Source organism: Canis aureus, chromosome 10, assembly GCF_053574225.1.
Source record: "Canis aureus isolate CA01 chromosome 10, VMU_Caureus_v.1.0, whole genome shotgun sequence".
Classification (NCBI taxonomy): domain Eukaryota; kingdom Metazoa; phylum Chordata; class Mammalia; order Carnivora; family Canidae; genus Canis; species Canis aureus.
The window spans coordinates 69,694,950-69,715,408 of record NC_135620.1 but is presented as its reverse complement, the minus strand read 5'-3'; the positions used below and the strand labels follow the sequence as shown (position 1 = coordinate 69,715,408).

General features: G+C 49.3%; 1 protein-coding gene across 5 annotated transcripts in view; it reads right to left on the bottom strand.

Moving 5' to 3' along the window:
- The window catches only part of RGS3 (regulator of G protein signaling 3), a 137,607-nt gene that overhangs the window by 97,083 nt on the left and 20,065 nt on the right, over positions 1 to 20,459 (bottom strand). For all 5 annotated transcript variants that reach the window (XM_077913013.1, XM_077913011.1, XM_077913018.1 and 2 more), the window contains 4 exons: positions 8,235 to 8,285; positions 6,257 to 6,315; positions 5,127 to 5,221; positions 4,092 to 4,160 (listed from right to left, as the gene is read on the bottom strand). In XM_077913013.1, coding sequence (XP_077769139.1) covers positions 4,092 to 4,160; positions 5,127 to 5,221; positions 6,257 to 6,315; positions 8,235 to 8,285 — 274 coding nt within the window. The remainder of the gene's footprint in view (positions 1 to 4,091; positions 4,161 to 5,126; positions 5,222 to 6,256; positions 6,316 to 8,234; positions 8,286 to 20,459) is intronic.

The window sequence follows — 20,459 nt, the reverse complement described above, 5'->3', positions numbered from 1 at the left end:
ATCATAAATAAATAAAATCTTAAAAAAAAAAAAAAGAAAACTCACACAACGTAAAAGCTTAAAGAAATCTTTGAAAAGAAAAAAAAGAAACCTTTGTATCTTTCACTGCATTTCACAGTTGAAACTGAGGCTCGGAGTGGGGAAGGGACTTACCCAACGTCTCACAGTGATACTGGAGTTAAGCCAAATCTCCTGCCCTGAGGCCTGGTTCCCCTCAGCACCCACTGTGCCACCATGAGGGGATATCACCCAGCACTTCCTCAAGAATGTCTCTGTAGACCATCTTGTTCCCCTAATCCAAGTTTACAGCCATCACTGGAAGGATGGTGAGAAGTCATGAAACGCTTCCCTTTTATCTCCTATCAGTTTCAAAATGTAGCCGCCACATGTTCAGCTGGATGATTTCTGTAAAACCACATTATAAATGCCATGGGAAGGGACGCCTGGGTCGCCTAGTGGTTGAGGGTCTGTGTTTGGCTCAGGGTGTGATCCCTGGATCGAGTCCCACATCAGGCTCCCCTCAGGGAGCCTACTTCTCCCTCTGCCTATGTCTCTGCCTCTCTCTCTCATGAATAAATTAAGTAGATGATAGATAGATAGATAGATAGATAGATAGATAGATAGATAGATAGGTGCCATAGGAAGCAGCCCAGGCCCCAAGGAACAAGTGTACTGACACAGAAACAGCACAGCTTTAGAGTCATTTATCGCCTGCGTGAGACGGTCAAGCGAGCTATAGGTTTGGCGCCAGGCTGCCTGGATTTGAATTGTTTCCATCACCCCCTAGCTGCATTAGCTTAGGCAAGTTAGTTAACCTCTCTGCACCTCTGTGTCCTCACCTGTAAGAGAGCGACAGCAACATTACCTTATTTATAGACCATTGTGAGAATTGCATTAGACGATACATGGAATCTGCTATGCCATGTCCACACACAGTGGACACGGTAAGTGTTTAATAACCTCACGCAAGTGCTTTAACCTTAAGAAGCCTCGGTTTCTTCCTCTCTGAAGAGAGGGACAGTAATAGTTGCTCGCTCTCGGGGTTGCTAGGAGGATTAAATGAGATAATGTAGGTAAGGTGCCTGGCGCAGAGAAGCGCTCGGTAAATGGTCTTAGATGGTGCTAAGTTGCATGCCCGCGCTTTGGAGAAGCACAGTGTGATTTGAGAGCATTCCGCAGGGCAGAAGTTTCCTGCAATTGCTGGGTCGGCCTCCTGGCTCAGAGGCGGATCAACACTCTGCCTCCCTGCAGCTGAGCAGGCCTCCGTGGTGCTGGCAGCTTCGGAGGGGCCATCTGTTCTGAAGTGGGCCTGCCTGGGCCTGCTCTGTCCCTCTCGAGCTTTGGGTTGGGACTGTGACCATGAGTTCCACGGTGTTTAGTTTAATAAGGAATCTCACTTTCCCAAAATAGGCAACAAGTGGAGACACTGCCTCTGTCACACTCCCCGCTGGGCGCTGACTCACTTTCCCCGCCGGCCTCACTTTATTTTCCAAAAAACATGAACTGCACCCTGCCCGGCTCGCTCTGGTCTCACAGGAGGGCAGACCTCCGTGGTGGATCCCAGTGTGGCACCTGCCTCCAGCACCTGCTCCCGACTTGCCTCCATCCCGTGGGCTCCTCAGACGTCCTCCAACTCTCTGACACCCTTCCTCTGTCTTCTTCGGGCTTTCCTGCCAAGACGGGATTCTGACCCTTGAGCCTTGTCACTCACTGTCACCCTGAGCAGTCCCACCAACTCACCACTTCAGCCATCGCCTTGGTGGGCACGGCCCCCACATCCGTACCTTGGCACGGACCTCTCTCTCCCTCTGGGCTGTGTCAGCAAGCCTCCCCCCTACACAGCTTTCACCGGGCTGCTCTCTGGCCCCTCCATCTCAGGGTACCCAAAGCTGGTTCCCTGCCTTTTCAGGGCATGCTGGTTTGGCTGGGGGACCCCGCCTGATGCTCAGGAATGATCCCTGACTTCACCTGCTGCTCTCACAGCCAAACCATCACTAAGTACCATTAATCTCACCTCCTAAGTCTGTCTCCCCTCCCCCATCCCTAAAGCATCTCTTTCACAGATCATGGCAAGGATCTCCTAGCTCCTCCTCAGCCTGCCAAAGCCCTACACACACATCTGCCTCTCCCCTGCTCACACCCCTCAGTATCTCTCTACTGCCAGCTTCCCAAACACCAAGCCCACGGGGCATGAGGTTCTCCCAAACTTGGGTAAATGTAGATCCCTCAGCCCTGCCCAGGAAGACCAGACTGAATCCATGTGATGTGGCACCTGGGAAGCTGTGTTCCTTGCAAGTATCCCACGGGACTCTGATGCAAATCCAGGGGGGGAACCACCAACCTTAGGAGGAAGCCCACTCCAAAGAACACCTACAGATGCATCTGGTTTGGCTTACACCAACCTCTTTATCTCATCTCTCCAGCTGGTCCCTACTTTGTACTTGACCCTCCTGCAACACCAGGGAGTTTTGAGATCGCTCCCCACTCCTGCCCTGCCATGGCCTGCCCTCTATATCCTGCCAGTTTTTCTTCCATCCTTTTGCTTGTACCCCAGGAGGCAATATAGTATTGAGAGTGAGACTCTGGGGTCTAACTCCCTGGGTCCCCATCCTGGCTCCACCACCTACTGGCCATGTGACCTTGGGCTCAGTCGGTTGGGCATCTGCCTTCGGCTCAGGTCCTGATCCCCCACATGGGGCTCCCTGGTCAGCGAGGAGTCTGCCTCTCCCTCTGCCTCCGCTTCTCCCTCTCTCTCTGCTGCTCCCCCTGCTTGTGTTCTCTCTCTCTCTCTCTCTTCCTCTGTCAAATGAATAAATAAAATCTTTAAAAAAAAAAAAAAAGGCATACCAGCTATAACATTTAAGATACTAAAAAACATTTAACTGCAAGTGGAGCAGAGCTGATCTGGTCACTACTTGGTTCTATGATTGCTCAACAAATGCATGGCCTCAGGGTCCCCCAGATTCCTTGGGCTGCACCAGGTGAATGAACCCTGGCTGCTCACAGTGGGGCCACGGTACTCAGTCCAGGTGCTCTTACCACCTCTGCTGGGCAGCTGATTCTCCCTCTCACCCAGCACCCCTCCCCTGTGCTGCACTAAACCCCCAGCTAATGACCACATCCGGCCTCCTATGTCCCAGGCAGCATGCAACATAGCTTGTTTGGCTTCTCCCACATAAAACCTCTGTACCTCCTACACCACCTCCTCATGGCAGCCCAAGCCTGGCATGCATGTTCCTGCCTCTTGCTTTGCTCATGCAAAACCTTCTCTCCTTGTCCTATTCTTTTTTTTTTTTTAGGATTTTATTTATTTATTCATGAGAGACAGAGAGAGAGAGAGAAAGAGAGAAGCAGAGACACAGGCAGAAGGAGAAGTAGGCTCCATGCAGGGAGCCCAATGTGGGACTTGATCTTAGGTCTCTAGGATCACACCCTGGGCTGAAGGCGGTGCTAAACCGCTGAGCCACCCACCTGGACTGCCCCTCCTTGTCCTATTCTTGATCTCTACCCCATGTTCACAATCCCATTTCTTCCATGAAGTCTTCCTTGATCACCTTGGCCCACGATGAATTTCCTTCCCTCTTCCCATACCTACTTACTTACATACTTCTCTCCTTCCCATACTTACTGTCCTTATTACTCATTCAATCTTTTATTCATTCAAATAATATTTACAAAACATCTATGTGCTAGGCACCAGGTAGAGTGATGACTAAGAAAGAAATGGGCTTTTTTTTTTCCCTTGGAGCTTCTACTCCTGTGGAACTGAGCCTGTGTATATTGTTACTGTAATCTGTGTCTACACAGCACCTGGTGTCCCTTCCTGCACATAGACACCTGAGAGCAGAATCCACGGGCAGGCTGGCTGGCATCCCCAGAGGCCAACATGGTGCCTTGTTGATACCAAGGGCGCAGCAGACACTCCTTGATAACTCAGTCCTTGCGACGGGGTGGCAGCATCTCAGATTTAATGTTGCCACTGCGACATTCATCCAACAAGCGTTAACTGAGTCCCTGCTGTCTGCTGGCTGCCTGGCTGCCACCAGGGGCCTAGAGCAGGCCTTCCCCTCCAGCTCAGCGCTTCCCCTCACCTGGAGTCACCTGCCCTATTCCACACAGTGACCAGAAGGCGCTTCTGTTCATCTTCCTCTTGGACAGGACTGCAAAGCAAACCAGACGGTTGGGGGGTTAGCAGGGCCGCACCTCAGTCCATCACAAACACAAAATTTAGAAATGACCTAAACAACCATAAGGAACTGGTTAGAGAGACTCAAGCACCAATAGGGCGGGGGCAGGGGGGTGAGTATTCACATACACAAAAGTCTGTATTACCTCATTTGAGACAAAAGGGAGGTTCCTGCACAATACTATAGAACAATTCCATTTTTGTAAACACCTGCACGTACACAGACAGGCATACACACCCACACAAATCCAAAGACCTGAGAAGAAATAAGCTGAGGCATGTCATAAGTAATACAGCTTGGGGGGTGCAGGGGGAGGTCTCCTTTCTTCTCTTTGCTGATCTATTTTTCTACAATAAGCAAAATTACCTTGTGCAGTTTGAAAAAAAGCCAAAGTGTTCTTAATTTTCACTAAAATTAGTGAATTTTAGTTCCCATCAGCCTCAGAGTTCAGGAAGGGGTGAAAAATCATCATCATCATCATCATCATCATCAATAGTGCATTACACTGTCTCATTACACATCAGCCCTCTGAGGCTACTACTCTCCTAAGCCCATTTTACAACTACGGAAGCTGAGGCTGAGGGAGGGTAGCAAGTTTTATAAGGGGGAGGGATCTCACAGCTTGGAAAATCTCTTCTACTGACAGAGAAGGCTTGGCCCGAGGCACAGTGGGAAAATCCCTACTGGTCAGGGGCCATCAGCCTCAGGCTGGGCACTTTGGTTGGGAGAACCAGCCAAGCGATATCTTATCACCACGGACCTCGCTGCTGGGCCCGGTGCCAGGGATGCAAGGACCCCAGTGAACGAGAAAACACAGACATCCTTTAGAAGTCACTGTTTTTCTGCTTAGATCTACTTCTAGATTTGGCAAACAGAGTTGTTTCCAGATAAACATTCCTTCCCTCTCCCCTGGAGGGCCTGGCTGCCCCAGACTCTTACAAAAAGAAGTGCTCGTGGAAGACTGGCTCTCTGCAGTCTGGGACCGTCTGCGTCTTCTGGCGACGTAGTCGATTATCTTCTGGGATCAAAGAAATCTTGAATTGGAGAAAAGTAAGCAAGAGATGATGACTCTCAGCTGCGGAATCCCCCAAGCCCAACAGCTGATGCTGCCCATCCCCCAGGTCAAAGGCTTCCCGGGTGGCCTTCACACCGGCCTCCACAGAGGACAGAGTGCAGTCCTCAGACTCCAGAAACAAACAGAAGCCCGGGCCGAGGCACCGGAGTCAGATGCCCAGACAGGGCCCCGCAGCAGGCGACACCACCAAGGCAGCCACGGGCCCAGCTGTAGATGGGGTGCAGCTAAGCCACCTCTGCTCTTCCTCTCAGCACCCACCTCTCCCCTCAGTTCCCCACCACTGCTGGGTGCTTCCTTCACCAGAGGCTCAGGTCAGCCTCTGCTAAGGCCCCAAATCTGTGTTCTGGCCTGCAAGCTGCTCTTCCCAGGCCTCTGCTCCTGCCCTGCTCCTAACCAAGTCCTTGCCCACAGTGGCCTCTGACCAGCCTGAGGACTTTGGGGAGGGTAGAGAGGGGTGCATCAGGGCTTGCACCTGGCATCCCAGCTGCCACACTCTGGGAGGTGCCAGGCCTTTGGTCGTGGCCAGAAGTAGGCCCTCTGCCCTGTGGGGCCTCTGTCTTCATAGCAGGGGCCCCCCCACTCTGATGGATCTTGCAGTCCTCAGAGACAGTCCCTCCCCTCTACCATCCAAAACTGGCCACCTTGCTTCTGGTTTTGCCAGGGAGAGGGGTGAAAATATTGCTTTTCAAGAGAGGGCTTGGGATTATCTGTGGGTTTCCATCACCCACACGTTCGCTATGCTCACCCATAAGATTCCAGCTCTTGCAAGAAGCCTTAGGGACCAAGCTGGGCTAAGGGAGGAGCCTGTCCTAGCTAGCATCTCATCACAGGACCTAAAAAATGCCTACTGACCAAATAATGAGGCAGTCCTTGCCACTTCGAATGGCCCCAGGCCCACAGATGTGCTGAGACCCTGGGGCACAGTCTTGTGCCATGGCCCCTCACTCCCCCCGATCCCAAGCATCCCCATCCCCACCTCCAGCCCATCATATACCTTCACGTAGGGATCACAGATGCCAGGCTCTCTGCTCATCAGGCCTTTGCCTTCTATGACTAAACAAAGAATGAAAATGTTGGGGTGGGTAGATGGGTGGGAAGGATTATCACTAGTCCCTAATGTGTCTAACAGCCATTGGCTATTAACCCCCCTCTGATCTAGTTCATTCCCACCATTTCCCACATGCAGGCAGCACCCTCACTGAGCCATTCTAGGGTACATTCGATTCCTTGAAACTTACAACTGAAAGAGAACAGCAAATTTATTAAGTTTAACCCCTCATTTAATGGGAAAGATGAGACTAATGGGGGACCCAGAGATAGTAAGAAATTTGCCCAAAGCCACAGAGCAATCAGACCAATGGGGATGACAGAGCTGGGTTTGGATCCCTATCTCCTGACTCCTAGTCCACTGTTCCTTCCTCCACATGAGGCTGCCTCCTGGGATGGAGAAGCCAGGCTAGAGAACTTACCCTGCCCTGTCAGCTGCGCTGTGGCTGGTGGACAGCAGAGCACAGCAGGTAAAAGCCTGGGTCCAGAGATGGCCTAGGGCCCCGGGTTCACAGACCAGCACACATGCCAGCTCCACCACTTACTAGACATGAGAGCTTGAGCAAGTGGTTTTGCTTCTCTGCAACTGAATTTGCTATTTTTTCAATGGAGAAGTGATAATAATGGGTTAGTGACCACAACATTCACTTCGCATGGTAGTTGTGCCGGTTAAATGAGATAATGTGTCTACAGTGCTGAGCAGAGTGCCTGGCAAGCAAGTAACTAACTGCTCAAGGAAGGCTGGCTAGACAAAAAATAATAATAAAAAAAAAAAAAAAAAAAAAAAAGCAAGGGGTGGGTGGGAGGTGAGGTGCAAGCCTGCTCCTGAACGTGAGCACAGCCCATTTGCCTGAGGTCTGCAGGAATCAGACAGCAGGCCTGACAGAAGCAGAGCCTCTTTGCTATTTTCTTTTCTGTCCAGTTTGGATTGAGCCCTAGGGTTTGGCTTGGACCTGGCTTGGACGGGGCTCCCGTAGTCTGAGGCGTGAAGCCTATGAAAGCCAAAGGAGAGAGAGAACAGGCTGGAAGGGATGAAGAGCCCTAAGACTGGGGTGAAGCCAAAGCAAACTGTGCAGGACAAATGAAGTGGTGGAGGCCAAGATGCATTTTGCAAAATCTGTTTGCACAGCTGGAGTCAGGCTCTGGCTGGCAAAGAACCCCCCTCTGCTGGTCCTTGGGAACTTCACCTTGGGCCCCCCCAAGGCCAGGACCGGAGGACCCCAGGCGCCTGCTGGTCTACTCTGCCTGGTGTCCTAGCTACTGTTCCTGTGTGCATCCTTCCTCTCGAGGGCGTGGTCATGGGGGGCAGACTCCTGGCCTGAGGAAACCCTGGGTCTCCCTGGCCCCAGTGCAGGTGGAGCAGACATGGCTGCTGCCCCACTGCACTCCCTGTATAGACCAGAATGACACTGTGTAGTCAGGGCTGTGACAAGGACACAGAAAAGGACACAACGCACTTAGGTAGGTCAGGGGGTAATTCTTGGAGGGGGAAAAAATGAAGCCAAATGAGCCTTCCTTCCTGAGTCTTAATGATGATGAAGGCAGGCATGTTTCTTACAAAATCAGAGGGAGGGAGGGTTATTTTTCAAAAGGAATTCAAAAAGAAGACAGGTGACTCCAGACACAAGAAATAGCACGTGCAAAGGCACAGAGGCATGAGCAAGCATGATGCTCTCAAGGGGGTGCACATAACAGGACAGGAAAGAGGGCACAGGGAGACTCCAACAGCAAGAACCACTCAGGCTGGAAAGCTGGGCAGGGCCTACAGGGCCAAACAGAAGGGTCCAGGCAGCGAAGGCCATGGCAGGAGCTCAGTAACTACTTTTGTGCTGGGTGAAAGGACAGACAAATGCATAAATGGACAGGTAAAGTGCAAAATCCTCTGAGTGGCACAGAGGACCTTCCTCGCCTGGCCTCATACTCACTGTGGAGCAGCAGAACCCGGTCCCGGGCATCGATCGACAGCTTCAGCTGACCTAAGGAAACAACAGAAACAACATCACCAGGCAGCCTGGGTGGCTTAGCGGTTGAGCACCGCCTTCAGCCCAGGGCCTGATCCTGGAGACCTGGGATCAAGTCCCACATCAGGCTCCCTACATGGAGCCTGCTTCTCCCTCTGCCTGTGTCTCTGCCTCTCTCTCTCTCTCTGTGTCTCTCATGAATAAATAAATAAAATCTTTAAAAAAAAAAAAAAAAGAAACGTCAACTCATCTCCTTGTTGGGTGAAAGATGGGGTAGCAGCGATGAGAATGGTCTTCTGTTCATGGAAAGTGATTCAAAGATCCATCCAGTCTCTGGGCTGCAAGGCAGCTCAGAAGCCACTTAGCCTTGTCGCAACGAGAGTCCCTTCTGCAATACCTCCAGCAGTGGTTCTCCACCCTGGGCTTACACCCTCTCTGGTGATGGGGAGCTCATTACTTTATAAGGCAGCCTAGGTTAACGCTGGAGAGCTCTCTCTGTGGGACATCTGGAAAAGTTGTTGCAACCACATCACAACGAGCCCAGATGGGAGAGTCAAGGATCCTGGGCCTTGGTTGGGAGTCCACAGGGGCCCAAGGGGAGGTCAGGACAAGCCCTCCACTGTGACTGACAGCTAGCTGTGTTCTGGAAAGGCAGTCACAACACAAGGACAAAACGACAGATGATTTGGGGGAAAACCAAAGGCAAAGAGATCAGGCGTGGCCAGAGAGCTCCTTCAGAGTCCGTGCTACCATCCCGGACCATCCCGCAGAATTCCAATGTCCCGAAAGAGAAACCAACCGTTGGCATAGAGCCACACTACCCAAGTGTGGTTCGAGAACCACCAGCATCAGAAGCATCTGGGTGACGCTCAGAAATGCAGAATCACAGGCCCCACCCCAGGCATACTGAACCAGAATCTGCAATTTGACTGGATCCCCAGGGAGGCACAGGTCCATTAAAGGTTGAGGAGCCCCGGACTAGAGCACGCTGGAAAGCCTCTGAGCATGTCTATAAGCTTGGAAAAAGGCCTTCTTAGCAAGACACAAAATGCAGAAGCACCAAGGGAAAAGATAGACAACTCTGACTCCATATGATTTTTAAATGTCCATTACAATGAAAGGTATCATAAAGTCATGAGACAACAAAATAGAAAAATAGACAAAGGTCATACATTGGAAATTCAGAGAAGCCAAAACAGCCAATAAATGTACAAGAAGAGGCTCGCCCTCAAAGAGATCTGGGACATGTAAGATAACATAAAATGCCATTTTCTGGGATGTCTGGGTGGCTCAGTGGTTGAGGTCTGCCTTTGGCTCAAGGGTCCTGGGATCGAGTCCTACATCGGACTCCTCTCAAGGAGCCTGCTTCTCCCTCTGCCTGTGTCTCCCCCTCTCTCTCTCTCTCTCTCTCTCTCTCTCTGCGTCTCTCATGAATAAATAAATAAAATCTTTTTTAAAAAATACCATTTTCTATCAATGTGCTTGACAGATCATTTAAAAAACAGATAATGTTGGGCCTCCTGGCTGGCGCAGTTGGTAGAGCAGGCGACTCTTGGTCTCGTTTGTAAATTCAAGCCCCACGTTGGGTGCAGAGATTACTTAAAAATAAAATCTTTAGGGGCGCCTGGATGGCTCAGTCGGTTGGGCTTCTGACTCGTGATCTCAGTTCAGGTCTTGATCTCCAGAGACGGAGTTCAGGTCCTGCACTGGGCTCTACACTGGGCATGTATCCTACTTAAAAAACAATAATAATAATAAAATAAAATCTTTTTTTAAAAAAAGATAATGTCAAATGTTGGCTAAAAATGTAAGAAAACACATACTCTCAGACCCTGTGAGAAGTATAATGGAGGGTAAGTTCTGACAATATCTATTAGAATTTTTTTTTAAGATTTTATTTATTTATTCATGAGAGCCAGAGAGAGAGGCAGAGACCCAAGCAAAGGGAGAAGCAGGCTCCCTATGGGGAGCCCGATGTGGGGCTCGATCCCGGGACCCAGGGATCACGACCAGATGCTCAACCACTGAGCCACCCAGGTGCCCTAGCTATTAGAATTTAATTGTGCATGTCCTTCAACTTGGCAATTCTTCTCCCAGGTAACTATTATGGACAAAAACTACATAAGGCTGGTGCTCCAGTGCGTTTAAAATAAGGACAAATTGGAAACACCTGAAATGTCCATCAATATAAAAATGGTTAAATGAGCCATCTCTGGCTGTGCTTGGAATAATAGGGGCTATTGCAAAAAAATGGGGGAGCTCTGTATGTCCTGACAGGGGAAGATTGTTGCAATAAGTTTTTAAGAGAAACAAGCAAATTGCAGAACAATACACATATTATATATTTCTGTGTGCATGTGTGTGCGTGCGTGATGCCAAATGAAAAACAAAGATCACCTCTAGAATTGGAGGGAGGGAAGTCAAGAGGACTTTATCACTTGTTTCAACAACACAAATTTTATGAACTATAGCACTTCTATAATTAAAAATAAGAAGTGGGGGCACCTGGGTGGCTCATTTGGTTAAGCATCTGACTCTGGATTTTGGCTCAGGTCATGACCTCAGGGTCGTAAGATGGAGCCCCAAGTCAGGCTCCACGCTCAGTGGGGAGTCTGCTTGAGATTCTCTCTCCCTCTCCCTCTGCTCTCTCACTCTAGCTCCAAATTAATTAATTAAGAAATCTTTTTAAAAATAAAAATTAAAAATAAGAAGAGGAAATGAAAAAAGAACGGAAGGGCAGTGGGAGAGAGAAGGAAGAGACGAAAGGAGGAGTAAATGTAACCATAATGGAAGGGCCAGGGCTGGAAAGCAGGTGAAGAATGAGGAGTCAGTTTTCCCCCTGGGTTTTCTAATTTTTTTAAAGACAATATCAAAACAAAATAAAACATCAAGTCTTCCTCACAGATGCCCAGTGGGCCCTTCAGCATGGACAGAAGGATCATGCTTCTCTCCTTCACTGACATGTTGACAATTTTTCCTCAGTCCACTGGACTCTTCCTGGAACCTCAAGAAGCCAATGAACTCAATCCACCTGGTGAACACGTACTGGGGAGGCAAGGAGGACAGGGCAGGCCCTCTCAGCCTGCAGCAACTCCACACATCAACCGGAAAGCCCTTGCATCCATGACAACCCTGTCTTACAGTCCTCAGCCTCTGCTTGATCACCTCTGGTGACGGGGATCTCACTTCCTGTAATGGGAACGCTTTTTCTTTTGTGATAGCTCTGATTGTTCAATGTTCCATCTTATATTGAGCCAGAAGTGGCCTCTCAGTAACCTGTATTGCCCAGACATGGTTCTACTGTCAATCTCCGGGCTGTGTCCTCTTAGATCACCACTCCTCCTGGCAGGCACAGTGAGACATCTCCTCAACATCCCAAATGTTTATCTCTGGACATGCCCCATGAAACTGGGACTGGGGCTGGGGCTTGTGCTTCGCTGCTGGCTGGAGAAAGGCCAGGCAAGGTTTGGAGAACAGAAAGGAAGGAAATTCTGAGCAGTTCCCTAACCTCTGGGGCCTAGAAACCACTTGCCTCTCACATTTTGGGGGTGTTTAAACTGCAAACCCAAATAACCCAGATTCCAGCAAACCCTCGTTCATCAGAAACTCCTACTGCTCTCCTGCCCAGGACACAGATCTCAGAAGCCCAGAGGCCTGTTCTTGTTCCAGTACCAACTACTCTCCTCTCTCTCAGAGACACCTTGTCCCCAGCTGTGAGGTGGAGCTAATAACAGGGGTGTCTGCACTTGCAGATAACACTGCAGGGTGAGGAGGTCATTGGATGAAAGACACCAAGAGAATCCATGGTATTATTAGCTCAAGATCTGAGCGATTACCACTTTGGGGCTCCCTCGAGCTGAGAAATCTCCTACAAAAACTACGCTGGATCCAGTGTCAAGTAGGAAAAGGCTTTGAAACAGACAGAAGTGGCCAGCAGTCACAGATCCCATCTCATCAACCCAAAGGCCACTGTGTTTAACCCTAAACGTTTCTTCTGAAACTATCACCAGTGCAAAGGCAGCTTTGGCCTGAACATATCTGGCTTTCCGAAGCTGCGGGAGCCACTGTGCTGAGCAACACCATCACCTACCAACAACCCATTTACAGAAATCAGGATGGAGAAATCTCCCAGCACAAATGGCCGTTGGTTCCATTCGACAAACATTAGCCAGGTACCTGCATGGGGGGCGCTGAGTCAGAAAGGACAGATCTGAATGGCCCGGTGCCCACCCACAGGGAACTCACAGCCCAGTGTGACTTGGAGGGCCATGGCCAAGGCCAAAAGTGTAGCTGGAGCACAGGACAGGCCTGGAGTAAAGACTGACTCAGAAGTCAGAGGAGACTGCCCAGCACCCCTTGCAGGCCTCCTCAGGGATGGCAAGCGTGCCCTCTATCCTGTTACAGCAGAGAAACCAAGCCCCACAGCCGAGGTTCAGGCCCCCAGTGCAGCACACACCCTCCTCCAGCCCAACAGTGGGCTCACAGATAAGGGCAAAATGAAGAATTTTGCCCCTACTCACCCCTAGCCCACTCAGCCACACCTGTTCCTTCTGCCTCCCCCACTTAGCCCCTTCCATCAAATCAATGTGTCTCAAGGGCCCTGAAGTCATCTTGCCCAGCCTCCTCGACTGGGAGCCAGAACAGTCATGCCCAGATATGAAAGGTGACTTGCCCTGGACCCAGAATGACCCAAGTAAGGCAGGCTAGAATGGGAGACCAGATGCTGTCCCAACTCCAGCACTCTTGTGTGTACACCGACCCGGTCTTCTAGAGCCATTAATGGACACCACCGTACCTGCCGATGCAACCCTGGGGCTTGGAAGCAGAGGGAGCCATCAGGCACAGGACAAGGTGCCATAGCTTTGCTTCAGAACCCAAAAAGAGGGCAGGCTCAAAGAAACGTCCCAAGTCTCAAGAAATAAACCACGGGGTAGAGGGGAAGTCAGGCTGAAACCCTGGGGCCTTCAGCCAATCTGAAAAACCCATCCCTGGAATCTCTGATCTGGTCACTATCCCTGCTTTCTGCCCAGGTCCAGCAAGTGGCCTATGACAGTACCAGGAATGTCCAGGCCACAGGGCCTGAAGCCATTCTCACCAGGGTATTCAGGGGCCCTGGAGAGGGCACACCCATCCCCCCCCAAGTCCCACTGAGCTGTGGTTGAGCACTCTGTCTGCACAGGGAGGTGGTGACGGGGACCCAGAGAGGCTGTAGAAGTGCATGGGAGCCAGGGCCCAGAGACAAAGGGAGAACAGACAGGGACACACGTGACAGGAAAAATCCTGGGTGACAGTGAGCCTCAGAAGGCACAGGGAAGGCACTGAATCCAGACTTTGCTGGCATGAGACCTAGGGGGGTTCAGACTCACTGGGTCCTGTAGATAAAAGGGCATGGAAACCAGCAAAAGAAATTCAAGCTGGCAGACCTTACTCTGTTTGTTATAAGAGGACCACAGGAAGACAAATTCTGACTCTCAGGACACAGCCAGGCAGAGACATACTCAGAAAATGAAGCAAGATGAGGGCCGGGCGGGCCAGGCAGCCCAGGTGGCTCAGTGGTTTAGCGTTGCCTTTAGCCCAGGGTGTGTGATCCTGGAGACCCAGGATTGAGTCCCGAGTCCCACGTCAGGCTCCCTGCATGGAGCCTGCTTCTCCCTCTGCCTGTGTCACTGCCTCTCTCTGTCTCTCTCTCTCTCTCTGTGTGTGTGTGTGTGTGTGTCTCTCATGAATAAATAAATAAATAAATCTTTAAAAAAAAAAAAAAAAAGAGGGCAGCCCCAGTGGTGCAGCGGTTTAGCGCCGCCTGCAGCCCAGGGTGTGTGATCCTGGAGACCCAGGATCAAGTCCCGAGTCCCATGTTGGGTTCCCTGCATGGATCCTGCTTATCCCTCTGCCTATGTCTCTGCCTCTCTCTCTCTCTCTCTCTCTCTCTCTCTGTGTGTGTGTATCAATAAATAAAATATTAAAAAAATAAAATAATAAAATAAATTTAAAAAAAGAAGATGAGGGCCCGCACACCACTGCTGGACTCGGGGATCAGCAGGAACATGTCCTAGAGGGAGCTCACGTCACCCTGGAGTATGCAGAGGATACATCTCTTGAGAGTCTCATGGCCTGGCTGCTATGAAGCAGCAGTCATCCCCAAACCCAGTTCACCTCAAAAGCAATTCCCCATTTAGGAGCTACCATGTGTTGAGAGCCACAGAAAGGGGGACGATGTCAGGACAAATGTACAAAGGAGGCTGGGTCTCCATGTAGCCTCACCAGCCACCAACACTCAACAGATTCCCCCTTGATTTGTGGAGATGGGTCTGTACCTCAAGCTGTGTGTGCAAGAGAGCGGGAAGGAGCCAACCGGCTGTCAGGCACCCCTCCCTCTGCGATCCTGGGCTGCCTGACCCACAGGGCAGCCTGAACACGGCTCAGAGAGGGGTTCACACATTTACAGATTTCACTTTCTGCCCTCTACAGGAGAAAGGGTATGCTGCAGGGGCGCTGGGAACCATCCAGCTCTGGGGATGCAGACCTGTGGAACCTTGCAAGTGTCTGTTCCTTTGAAGAAGGAGAATCTTGAGTTCCATTTGGAGAAACAGCCTGACTTATGCTGGTGCCTGCTGGCAGAAGGAGGCCTGCAGAGCCCAGGGGATCGGGGGCTACAGTGGTGGGAGAGAGATGATGACGGGTCAGTGCGACTCCTCTCTTCTGACTCTCTACTTCCTGTGAAACCTGATATTAATGTGGTTTCCCAAGCTGTTTTTTAGTTCCAGGAATAGATTGCTCTCGCCAGCTAACATCTTGGCAGCAGAAACCCCAAGCAAAAACCACCCAGCAAAGCCATTCCCAAATTCCTGACTCACAGAAACTGGGAGATAATGAATGTTTGGGCTTTTTAAGCCAATAGGTATTGGGGTACTTTGCTACGAAGCATCAGATAATGAATATGTCTCCAGATTGCCTCTGTAGTCAGGTAACATAAACCTGATATCAACTCCGAGGCAATTCTTCAATTTTTAAAACTGTTAAGAAAATATAATTCTAAGATAAATCAGTATATTATGACTAAGGAAACAAAAGACTTTCCATTTGTGAGATCCTTGATTTTCTCCACAAAGAATTCTGATAGATTGAAACTGTACTCATTACCAATTCAACTGCAAAATCTGGAATCGTCTCACGTTAACCCATGAACAGCCCAGCACATTCATGAAAAGGCTTCAACCTCAGAGCAAACGATTTTCTTTTATACCTATTCATGTACAAACACAACATACAGAAAATTCACATTATTCTGCCTTTTATGATTTTCTTTTAAATTTTACTATAACAACTTTAATTTTAAAATTGTCAGTTTTGCTGCAATTTAGAAATGACTCTTGCCACCTTTACCTATCTTATACTACAAACTTCTCCATAGTCAAATGTTATTTTACAATGATGAACACCTGTTACATCCTTGCTGATGGCTCCAAGCCACACTGTGAAGTCAATGATTTCTTTTCATTATGTTTTACAGTGTGTTATTTTTTCACTATCAAAGTTTTCCAGTAGAACAAGTCTAATTGGGAAAACACCAGGGAGGAAGCACGGAAGGAATTATTAGCAAACCGAGGGTTTTAGAGTCAGTATGACCTGGCTTGGATCCTGGTTCCACATTGATGATCCTGAATCACTACCCCTTCGTTTCCTCATCTGTACAATGGAAAGAAGAAGAACCATACAGTTCTGGCAGGCCTCTTATAAAACTGAGAATGAATACACGTGGAGCACCCAGCAAATGGAAGACATTCCCACTGATAGGACAAAAGGAAGGATGGAAGGAAGAAAAAGGAAGGATGGAAGGGTGGAAAGGTGGAGGGAAGGATGGAAAGATGAAAGGGGTAGAATGAAAGATGGAAGGATGGAGGGATGGAGGGAAGAAGGGGGGGGGGAAGGGTGGAAGGAAGGATGAAAGGGTGGAAAGAAGGATGGAAGGGTGGAAGAATGGAAGGATGGAAGGATGGAAGGGAGGGGGGAAGTTTAGAAGGGTGGAAGGAAGGACGGAAGAGTGGAAGGGTAGAAGGACGGGTGGAAGGGTGGAAAGATAGAAGGGAGGGAAGAAGTTTGGAAGGGTGAAAGGAAGGATGAAAGGGTAGAAGGAAGGATGGAAGGAAGATGGATGGAAGGATGGAAGGGTAGAAGGAAGGGGATCCCTGGATGGCTCAGCAGTTTAGCACCTGCTTTCAGTTCAGGGTGTGATCCTGGAGTCCCAGGATTGAGTCCCACATTGGGCTCCCTGCATGGAGCCTGCTTCTCCCTCTGCCTGTCTGTCTGTCTCTCTCTCTCTCTCTCTCTCATAAATAAATAAAATCTTTAAAAAAAAAAAAAAGGAAGTATGGATGGGTGGAAGGAAGGATGGAAGGGAGGAAGGACAGGTATAGCAGGGTGAAAGGGAGGAAGGACAGGTAGAAGGGTGGAAGGAAGGGTGGAAGGGTAGAAGGGAGGGAGGAAGTTTGGAAGGATGGAAGGATGGAAGGAAAGATGAAAGAGAGGAAGGACAGGTAGAAGGGTGGAAGGGTAGAAGGAAGGATAAACGGTTGGAAGGGTGGAAGGAAGAATGGAAGGCCAGAAGGGTAGAAGGAAGGATGGAAGAGTGGAAGGGTGGAAGGAAGGATGGAAGGGTGGAAGGGTAGAAGGATGGGTGGAGGGTGGAAGGGTGGAAGGAAGAATGGAAGCATGGAAGAGTGGAAGGATGGAAGGATGAAAGGGTAGAAGCAAGGATGGAAGGGTGGAAGAGTGTAGGGAAGGATGGAAGGAAGGATGGAATGATGGAAGGGTTGAAGGAAGGGTGGAAGAGTGGAAGGAAGGATGGAATGATGGAGGATTGGAAGGGTGCAAGGTGGGTGGGTGGATGGAAGGATGGAAGGGAGGGAGGAAAGGAGAGGAGATGAAAAGAGAAAAAACGACTCAGAATAATTAGAAAACACCCATTAGGGAACCTCTATTTCTAGGATGACAGGTCCACTGAGGAAATCTAGAAGAGCCAGACAAAACATTTAGAAGTAGTTTCTTGGAGATACAACAGGACAGAGAGGAACTAGGGAGCAGGCTCTGGGAGGAGGGAATTCTGTGGAATGAAGTTTAATGTTTTCTGGACTAATTCTCTCCTTAGGGTGTTTTCAAATTCCAGAGAGATGACAGGGAGGCTGAGAAGCTGGGCGGAGTTTCTGTCTGTCTCACAGGGTGAGAGGAACGGGTGTTGGAGACCAGGGCCTGTCAAGAGTGGGGTCCTTTGGGGTTGGAACCTTCCAGGGCTGCTCTGCAGGGAATACGGCCCTCAAGGGACTGCAGCCTAACATCAGATGATCCCAATCCCTAACAGTACCATTATCCCGGATCACTAATGACCTCAAGCCCCTGACAGAAGCAAATATCTTTTCAAAGGAAGGTATCACCCTGGGTCTGCATCATGCAGCAAAAACACAACTCTGTGCCTGCCATTTGTAAGAGGCACAGCACACCTAGAACAGAAGGAAACAGGAAGACTGATGGAAATAAGACGAAAAAAGGTACACCAGGCAAATTCATTGTTAACCAAAAGGCTGGGAAGCTATTTTGACATCAGGAAAGGCCTACTTTTCTCCACTAGAAATAAAGAGAAGGCTTCATAGTAATAAAAGTTTCAGTTCTCTACTAAGACAGTAATTCTAAATCTGTACGCTCTATTGTTTCAAAATATATAAAAGAAAGACTGACAACTTGGGACCCCTGGGTGGCTCAGGTCATGATCCCAGGGTTCTGGGACCAAGTCTCGCATCAGGTTCCCCGCAGGGAGCCTGCTTCTCCCTCTGCCTGTATCTCTGCCTCTCTCTCTCTCTCTCTGTGTCTCTCATGAGAAAATAAATAAAATTCTTAAAAAAGAAAAGAAAATCTCCACTATTTGGAAATTAAGAAACACAATTCCAAATCACCTAAAGACTTGAGAAAGTATGGCTATAAAAATAAGAAACTATTTTGAGCTGAATGATAAAGAAGAAAACTGCAAACATCAAACATGAGGCTTCTGGATATTGGTCATCTTGACCGCCTCCCACTCCCCACCCCCACCCCCCGTACAAGTTACATACGCAGGTATTTACTTTGTGATAAGTCACTGAACTGCATGTTATGGGGGGGGGAGGGACACTTTTCTGAATAAAAAGGATTTTTAAAAAATTGAGCAGAATGGGAAAAGAGAACAAAAGGGCTATTGACAGGCCAGAAACTGAGAATTTCTGAGAGCTCCCACGCAAACAGACCCCAAATGACAGGAATGACAATAAATACCGAGGGCCCCGACCAGCAAGTGATGGGTTCCTGAGAAGTCGCTGGACGGGCTTTCTGGCCAAGCCTGGGGACCAGCCCAGGCTCAGAGCAGCAAGGCCAGTCAGGGGCAGCCGGCAAGGCCAGATCGCAGCCTCCAGTTCAGGGCCCTGCTTCACGCTGCCCAACTTGCACAGCAGCCGGCTGGCATCTGTTCTACAGAAAACACGTTTGTCATCCCTGGAGGAGTTGGGTTCTAGGCCTGGTTTATAGACTCCCCTCTCCTGCAGCCAGAACACTTCCTTAGAAGGCAGTGTGTGGGGTAGCCCCAGTGGCCCAGCGGTTTAGCGCCGCCTTCAGCCCAGGGTGTGATCCTAGGGATCCAGGATCAAGTCCCACGTCAGGATCCCTGCATGGAGCCTGCTTCTCCCTCTGCCTGTGTCTCTGCCTCTTTCTCTCTGTGTCTCTCATGAATAAATAAATAAAATCTTTAAAAAAAAAAAAAAAAAGAAGTCAGTGTGTGGCCAACTAATGTTACTTGAACATGCTTCTTACTAGGGGACAAGGCACTGGACCCCTGTACACACACACACACACACACACGCCCACATACATACACACACACTACATAAACCTCAACATATGCCTACAGTACTCTCTGTGGAAGGAAAACAATTTTGTTTCTTTATAATTCCAGAGATCCTGGAAATTTAACTCCCTTTAAACGTTTGTGCTTGGGGGAGCGCCTGGGTGGCTCAGTGGTTGAGCATCTGCTTTTGGCTCAGGGCGTTCTGGGATCAAGTCCCGCATTGGGCTCCCTGCATGGAGCCAGCTTCTCCCTCTGCCTGTGTCTCTGCCTCTCTCTGTGTGTCTCTCGTGAATAAACAAATAAAATCTTTAAAAATAATACATGCATAAATAAATAAATAAATAAATAAATAAATAAATAAATAAATGTTACTGCTTGGTAAACCATCAGCTTGGCAACACTTTCATCTGGTCCTACCAGGGCAAAGCCAACTCCTAAAAACCAGGGACTACCTGCCGTGCTGGAAAAAAGCCAGCAAAGGGGTAAACTTAGCAAAGGCTTTCATGTTAAGAGAGTTCACACTGGCTACCAAAGCTAACTAAATCCATAGCTTCCAAACCTGGTTAATCATCAAAATACTTCTGTGGCTTCTTACAATTACAGATTCTCAGGCTCCACCCTAGACTTATGAAGATCCTAGGAATCTATGGGACATTTTTTTAAAGACTTATTTATTATTTTGAGAGACAGAGAGTGTGCAAGAGCAGGGGGGCAAAGGGAGAGAGAGTCATAAGCAGACTCCATGCTGAGCTCAGAGCCCCACAAGGGGGCTTGATCCCACGACCCTGAGATCACAACCAAGACCAAAACCAAGAGTCGGATGCTCAACTGCTATGTCACCCAGGCGCCCCAGGAATCTGTTTTCAATAGACTTGCCAGGTGCTTCTGCAAAGTGACCAGGTCTGGTAACCACCAATACGAATCTTCATTCATGAGCAGACAAGAAAAGGCACACAATGTATGAAGAAAACCAACAGCCTCAAAGAAGGGCAGCATTTGTCAAGGAAATTAGAATTTAAGCAGGAAAAACAGGGCAGAACTGTCCGGTGTCAAGCTGTGTCCTCAGAGAGATCTGAGTGGAGACTGCATACATAAGAACGGGAGGCTCCCCACCCTACAAGGCTCCTGCCTGCCTGCTGCACACTCAGGTCACAGTCACTGGTTCAAGCAGCAACCCTTTCCAGATAACCATCCGACCCAACCCTGAGGCCACGCCAGGGCGGGGAATCCACTCCCTGCTGTTCTGGACACTCCTCAACTTCCCAGATCTGGCAGGATGATTAATTCAATAGAAGACTATGAACTGATGCTAGGAAACAGTCACA